Below are 8,034 nucleotides of genomic sequence, written 5' to 3' on the forward strand. Positions count from 1 at the left end.
TAGTATTTAAAGTATGTTTATTTTATTGAGGTAGGTAATAAATTATTATAATTATTATGTACAATTATTATTATTATTGTTGTTGATGCATTAATTTTGTCCAAGAGGGTTGTCGATCCATGGGTACGATTGAGGGCATGAGGTACAGATCTGCATCCAATAATCCATCTGGAACAATAGAAAATGTGTTTAATAAGCGTAATATATTCCCAGACCCAGATCTCTGGGTCTCCATTTCTCCACGTTCAGATTTCTGAGGATTTCCATGGAAATGTATACAGGATCCTTAATCCAACTAAATGATAATTATCTTGGTCAACATTCGGAATGTTCAGGATTCCTAAATTCATTTCAAAAGAATCTTTTAAGTTTCTCTGACCTTGTAATTTCAAATCAAAGTCAACATATTAATTTACGAGTAAGTTTTCCAAAACTTTCAAAATTTTACAATGTTTTTCACTTTTGTCATAACAAGACATTGTTTTTATTTTACCTACCGCTTGAAGTCTGAATTCATCTTGTGAGTCATCATACAGGGTGGAAACGATAAGTGATCTCATTCGATTATTTCTAAACTATACAAGATATCGCAAAACTGATTACTAAGTAATCCTGAAAGTACTTCACAAGCTCTATCCAACGGTACTAATATTAGGTAACAGCTAATTTTATTATTTATTATAAAATTTATAACTAACACCATTCAACCTCCATACTAAATGTATGCCAGCCAAACAATAATAGAAGTATATTTTTTTATTAAATAATAAACACTTAAAATGAACTCGCTAATTGTATTCTTTTTTAAATTATTCTTGGAAAACATTGGTTTCAGGCTTTGCTTGCTATAATATTAACAAGACATGAGTGCCATGACTATGGCTGTTCTAAATGTATGGAAGCTTGAAACATTAACTTTTTGAATAGATCCAGTTTATTTTGTAACATATTATTGGTACCTTTGGATAGAACTCATGAAGCACTTTCAGGATCAGTAACCAGTTTTTTTATATCTTGTATAGTTTTTAATATTAGGTGGTTTTACTAAATGTATGGAAGCTGGAAACATTGAATTTTCGGATAGATCCAGTTTATTCTGTAACCTATTATTGTTACCGTTTGAAAGAGCTTGTGAAGTACTTTCAGAATCAGTAATAAATTTTTCGATATCTTGTATAGTTTAGAAATAATGGAGTGAGATCACTTAACGTTTCCACCCTGTATACGTATAACATGGCTCAGTCAGGTTGATATGGCTTTGTGTCATCATCATCATCATCATCAAAAGTCTGATGGATATCACGTCTGAAGGCTTATACGATGGAAATATTTAATTTCCTTACCGAGTTATGCACAGAATGCAAAGGTCCACAGCTGGTAGCCGAGCACTGGCTGGACTGGATGGTCTTGCATGGCTGCTTGACGTACTCATCCACTGGGATTGGGTTCTTCACCCAGTCGATGACGTCGGCGGAGTTCACCTGGAATGAAGAATGGTGAAGATGATGATTTTGGAACTTATCCTTGAAATGACGAAAATGTATTTAGTAGAGTATGATAAAGTTGTATGTAAGAAAGAAATAAAGAAAAAGACATAATTTACAGTTTTCAAAATGTCCATGAGTCTAAAGATGTTGATTTTATAAGACTAGAAGAAATAGTATAGGTAAAATGCAACTTGCAAATATTTTTGATTATAATAGTTGAGGTTGGCTTTTTATAAAAAAATTAAGGAGAAAATGAAAACAAGTAGTGTTGAGATTTTAATATTAAAATAATTTAAAAGATTCAAAAAAATGCAACGTCTAATGCACGTTACACGTCAACTTAAGTTAAATAAGTATTTGATTAAATTGAAATAGCCTACCATAAAAACGTCGTGCAGGTTGTTCAACATGTCCATGAACCTGACAGTGGCTCTCAAGACAGCCTGGTTGGTGGCCAGGTACCACTCGTGGATGAAGAAGCCGAAGGGTGCTCGGTTGCCGAGGTAGTGCCTCTCGAAGTTGCTGACGATGAATTGGAACCAGGCGTCCTCGTCGTTCAGTGGAGGACTGGGAATAAAACACGGCTTATTAAACACCAGTCCAATGCAATTTGAATCCCCTCTTTCCTTCCCATAATTCATATTCATATTCATTTAAAAATGTAAATTCATATAAAATTTGTAATACCCAACTACATATTTTCGGCTGTCTTTCTTTAATCGTAATGTAGGTATAAGACCTTGATTATGACCTACTTTCATGATTCTATCATCATCATCACCATTTCTTTCTTTATCTTAAAAAAACTTTCTTAATCTTGAAAAATTAAGCTTTACGTCAAATAAGGTGACTCACTCGTATATAAATGCTTCCGTATTTTACAGCGTTAATCGATATGGGATTAGGAATTATCGGCACATGTCAATGTATAATTGTAACGAATTATGAACGATTAAGCTAAGAAGTTCAAGGGTATTCCCTCGAAATATCACACTGAGTTTGTTTTATTTATTGCGCGAGTATTATACATTTCTAGATTATAATGACACCATGATTAATGATTGTAACTTCGCTTCATTCGCCCTACTTTTTGTTTTATCGAAATTTTTGAAACACAAAATCAAGGTGTCTACCTAACAGCGTTAATCATTTATCTTTAGGTGAAATACTTACACGGCAAAGCATCCATCGACCATAGCACAGGGAGATCCGTTCAAGTCACGCCATGTCACCATTGGTAGAACCCACTTCCCAGGAATGGAAGCAGAGGGACAAGGAGGCACCACACAGTCCTGGATCGACGCGTAGTCCAGGGTGTAAGGCCACAGACCAGGGTCGATGTAGGTAACAGTTGGCCAAGAGCAGTCATACTCAAGACCAAACTCGGTCATCATTTGGAATGTCGCGTTTCCAGTCATTTGGAGGAAAGGCATGCGGACACCTGAAGGAAAAAAGTTGTGGGAAATCAGTTATAGACATCTTAAGCATTTGATTGCATTAAAGATTAATTAATTTATGATTGATAAACTAAATTGATGTTGCATTGGTCATATTTTATGTAGGTAACTGTGACTTTACTTGAATGAATTTTGTACATCAGACTGTCCATCATCATCATTATCAGGTGTTTTAGTTTCTATTGCAACATGACCACCCTCTACAGACGGTAAATTAAAATTTACCAGAGGAAAAATTGAGGATTAGTCCTACATTCCCCTGCTGGGCAGACCAGTTGGGGAGACTCCATCAAAATTAACTGCAAAATTAAGATTAACAAACCTTTTACAGCGTCTGTGGGAATATTAGCAAAGTGAGCGATCTGCTGCCTTTGGTCTCCAAATTCCCTTCTCATCACCTCGACATCAGCTTCTTGCCAGTAAGTCTGAGGGGTTCTGTGGGAGATGGAGTGAAGGGCGATCTCTTGACCCTTGTTGTAGAGTTCATTCACCAGTTGGTAGTTAGTGTATTCGTGGCTGACGTAGTACGTGGTTCCGACGGGACATTGGTTGATGTTCCTACGATTGTCGAGGAGGCTTCGGTAGGTTTCGATGTTGAGGACGTTGATGGCATCGTCGAAAGTGAAGAGGACGAACTGAAATAGAATATTGTAGAAATAGAGATACATCACTAATGCAATTGTGATTCTTAGGTGTAATTTTGAATTCTGCATTGTAATTAAGAATAAGTCGAGCACGCACATTTTTAACTGACTTGACGTTGACTACTTACATTCTAACATATTATAAATATTTATTTTGTGTAACCAGATCCCTATTGTAAATTATATGATAAGGTAAGTATTTTTAGGGAAAAAACAGTGATATAATTCTGAAGGTTTAGTTACTCAATGTGATTAATTTTCATTTGCGAAAAATTAGGTTTTACTCGGGCTTCTACTATTATTTAATGTTTGTTAGTACAAGCTAAGTTGTTCTGTGACGTTGATAATGCCAATAATAAAGTTGGTGTCATAATTATTTAGATTTGATTTATGGTTGGTTCATAAAATAAGCAAATATGTGTCGTATTTAGAAATATCTGATTAGATAAGTTTCCGATTATTAGTAATCGATGATATTATGGACGTTAGTAACGATAATAAAGGAAAATCAAGATTTTGTTTGTTGCGTAGCAAAATGTTATTTTTAATTTAAGTGCGACGTAATTTAATTTTGCCAAGCAATATTGTCAGCTACGGAAAACAAAGACTTTCCCTGCCTTCTGTCGATGACTGAGAGCGTGGCATTTATAACCATATACATAATTGCTTCAAATCTAGTATTATTTAGGATCTCATGTAATTAGCACAAAATGGGTCTAAAATTTAAAGTGCGATTTCAAAGTTCACCACTGGTTGCTTTCAGAACTCAGTAACGAAAACCTACGCATGACATGGGAAGGTTCATTATCCCAATCTTGTGTTAACAAGAATTCAAGTGACCCACACTGGCTGAGGGAGGCCTATGTTTAGCACCACTGCTCACTCACACGCTAGTTATGGATGAAATAGTTATTCACTAACTTGTGAATCCCTATGTTTTTCACTAGACATCACCGTTTCACAACCTACATGTTTTCTAGTAAACTGTTTGGAATGTGATTGCAAATCCTTTCACAATCACAGAGATGGTAGAATAAAACTAAACAAACCTGTGGGGTGTCCCTCGCTTGGAGGTTCCCAGGGATATCCGTGCTCGAACATCTGCAGTTGGGAAGCTGGCATGCCTCTTGGTCACAATTCTCAGCTAAAGACAACTCTTCCTCCACTGACTCATCCTGAGAAGCAGCTAGGGCCACTAAGAGCAACGGCAGTAACCATGTCCACTTCATTTTGATGATTTATCACTAATAAATCAGTGCTTAACAAATCCGGCAATTTATACCATTCAATCCTTTTATCGTCTAATTCTAATATCTTAGGTTAATAACACTAGTTATCTATAGCGACGTTGTCCGTTCATTTCTTAATAGGTAATGTTATCTAGAAATCTATTGATTCCATCTATTTTATTGTGTTCAATGGAAAAAATAATTTTATTTAACGGATGCGCATTGATACCATGTTTTTTGTGTGAAAGATCAACAATCATCACAGTTGCACCTATAGAAATTTGACTTACAGACATCACACCACAACTTATTACAAAATTGCATTTACTCGTATATTTAACTGTATAAGTTGTACCAGTTTCCGCACAGATTTGGTGTCTTTGAATTCTGTTCAACGCACAGATCTGGGTCCAAATCTGTAGTTCGACGAACAAACTTTGTCTCGTATTTTTTAGCTTAAGTATTTCTTTCTAATATAATTCGTGTAATTTCCTAAATCGTATTTATCTAATCAAACCAATACAAAGAATGCCAAAGTTTTTGATGACGTGTTTTATCCCAACGACATACTACGCCATATTATTTTATGATTTCTGAAAGCTGTTGCTGGATAGGTAATTAATTTATAGGTCCAAAACCGCATGTTGTTGCGTTCTATGGGTGATTTTTATACGAACGATAAGACTGATGAATGTTTTGAATTTTCTAAGATCAGGAAACCTTATAAAGGTAGCAGGAAAGCGCTGGATAAAGGCGCTACCAACCGGTCATTGTGGAAATCATTGAGAGAGGCATGTATTCAACAGTGGATGTCCTATGGTTGAAGTTATGATGATGATGAGAAAACATCCGGTTTGCGATATTTCTGCACGCAATTAAAATTTGCATCATAATCTTGAAACAAACAATAATTTGATTAATTAAGTCATATTCGTCTGATTAGATATTAAGCTCATTATCAAGCTTATTAATGACGGCTAAGCTATTATTGTAGGCATTATCACAGGAAATTACAGCTCTCAAATAGATAGTATCACTTAAATATTAAAGACTATCAATATTCATATTATTATCATCTACGAGTACATCTTACTCTCTTACTCATTTAAGCTTGTCAAGGGTGTAAGAGAGACAATTGACTACAATGAAGAGTTTTAGTTGGTAAAAGTCGTCATCGATTGCAATTTCATAAAGGTTTCTACTATTTTGTACAGATTTTTCTATAATTTTAATCGCTTCATCAAATCTATGTATGTGTACTTGATTACCTATGTAGCAAGAGGTAACTTTTTCCGTATTAATTTACTCGTAGTAAGAAATATTGTATTTGTTCGATTAAATCATAATAATCTACTTATTAGTCACTTGTTGTTTTTGTTTTCATATAGGTACCTATCTAAATCACGTGTACACATGTGATAGAGAAATGATCAAGTTATTACACACCTATGTGTCCTTTGGTTATTTTTTTATTATTTAGAGTCCATTAATTTGACAATTTTGGTCTACGACCTCTAGGATTTCGATTTTCCTTGTTATCATCAGTTGTTGTATACGTCAATTTCTATCTTAAGGTAGGTAAGGTATTACAGGTATTTCAAAACCCTTAAAACCTCTCTGACGACACTTGTGACCTCAAATTTCATTAGTTACATCTTATTTGTATCTACTTATCTGGGTTTTCCCAAAATATTTATAAATGACAGTATTATGGATGTTTAAAATTATTTTCTTGATTAAAATAAAGAAATACGTATAAATACATCCACGTAGGAAAATTAAGATTTATATCTGTTTCCGTTTAAAATAAGAGTTTCCATTTTAGACTATTGCCTAATTAATTATTGTTGTAAAGGAATTTGTTTTCGGAAATTGTTGATAAAATCAGAGATTAGCATTTACGTAATTAATTAATTTGATTTGATTCCAAGACTTTCATTATCTTTAAAAGGTATTTCCCATTATCGCTTTAAGAATTCAAGACAGACGAAAATAGCCCAAAATTTTAGGAAAAAAGAATTAGGCTGATGGAGTACTTATGCATACAAATTAGATTCTAGAAAATTATTGTTTTTAGCCTATCTATTGATGCTGGTCCAAGTAAACAAGTAAATAAATCAAGAAATGAAAATAAATTACAATACAACGACATCTGTATGATATAACGGGAACCTCTACAATACGTGCCCGCTTGTACAGAATTCCAGACTCCAGTCCCGTTCATGAGGGAGTAGAAATTTAATTTCGTATAGAATATACAGATGGCGCAAACATCAAACAATAATATTTGTATCGGCCGCAGTCGATCGATATTATGTTAAAATTGGTTTTAGCCGTAAATTAGTTGATTTTCAAAACTATTATTATGTTATTTAATAACAATATGTCCAACTCGTTAAAGGTGTAACACTTAACAGTTAGAGTTAGAGATCATAATATCTTGGCAAATGTAGTGTCTTACGGTTACCTACTAGAATTCCTAACTTTTGATGGACCGACGACCTCAAGAAGATCACTGGCAGTGGCTGGAAGATAAAGATGAAGTTCATAACTTTGTGGCATTCCATAGAGAGGTTTACATTGAACAGTCAGCGTCAAATATATCTACATATAGTTCGTGACACCCAAAGAAGCTAATATTTCGCAACACGTCATTGTTACAATTGGAATAAGGTTTTGATTTTGATTTTTAATTATATTTGATTTTTGAAGAAACTTTTAGCTACTTTGGGTGTCACGAACTACACGCTGACTACACTGGACTGTTGCAGGCTGAAACGTAATTTTCGCAAAGCATCGTAGAAAATGTTACAAGATTCGTTCAGACATGGGTGCGTTGGCTTTTTTAATTAACTAAGAATGTCTCGGCTAAAGTTAATTATGCTACGAGACTGGCGACAGGTGTCCAATAGGCAGCTGAACCAGCTGGACTATTAATCATCGGCGAATAGGCGTAATCCCTTAGCAGATGCGTAATGACATTCTGCTATCAGAACGGAGACAAAATGTGAGTGGAATGGAAGTGGCTTATGAGACTGTAGACATCAAGGCTGAGTTTGACAAACTGACTTTAACAAACGTCAAAAATCTGTCAAATTCCATACCTAAAACATCGGTTAACGTATAGTTAACCGTGGTTAATGTTAGGTGGTGCAACTCAGCTCAGCCTAAGTATGTAAGTGACATTTATTTCAAATGGTTTAACCATTATTCTAAA

At 34.6% G+C, this 8,034-nt stretch overlaps 1 protein-coding gene across 1 annotated transcript; it reads right to left on the bottom strand.

Annotated features, from left to right (window-relative positions):
- Positions 1–4,842, bottom strand: LOC114364961 (uncharacterized). The gene is made up of 6 exons (XM_028321324.1): positions 4,638–4,842; positions 3,267–3,579; positions 2,661–2,928; positions 1,868–2,054; positions 1,344–1,481; positions 1–168 (listed from the first exon to the last, which is right to left on the bottom strand). The coding sequence occupies exons 1-6, from the start codon at positions 4,815–4,817 to the stop codon at positions 91–93; spliced, it is 1,164 nt and encodes a 387-aa protein (XP_028177125.1). The 5' UTR covers positions 4,818–4,842; the 3' UTR covers positions 1–90.
- Positions 4,843–8,034: the final 3,192 nt, after the last annotated feature.

Source organism: Ostrinia furnacalis, unplaced genomic scaffold (assembly GCF_004193835.3).
Source record: "Ostrinia furnacalis isolate ACB-3 unplaced genomic scaffold, ASM419383v2 OfSCF0440, whole genome shotgun sequence".
NCBI classification, from domain to species: Eukaryota; Metazoa; Arthropoda; class Insecta; order Lepidoptera; family Crambidae; genus Ostrinia; species Ostrinia furnacalis.

Bases quoted from the DNA above. Each gene is read 5' to 3' on its own strand.
- LOC114364961 (XM_028321324.1), bottom strand. From the start codon at position 4,817: ATGAAGTGGACATGGTTACTGCCGTTGCTCTTAGTGGCCCTAGCTGCT. The intron at 2,055-2,660 runs GTAAGTATTTCA...TTTTATTCCCAG, and splicing joins GTCGATGGATGCTTTGCCGT to TCCTCCACTGAACGACGAGG. The intron at 169-1,343 runs GTAAGGAAATTA...CTATTGTTCCAG, and splicing joins TGCATTCTGTGCATAACTCG to ATGGATTATTGGATGCAGAT.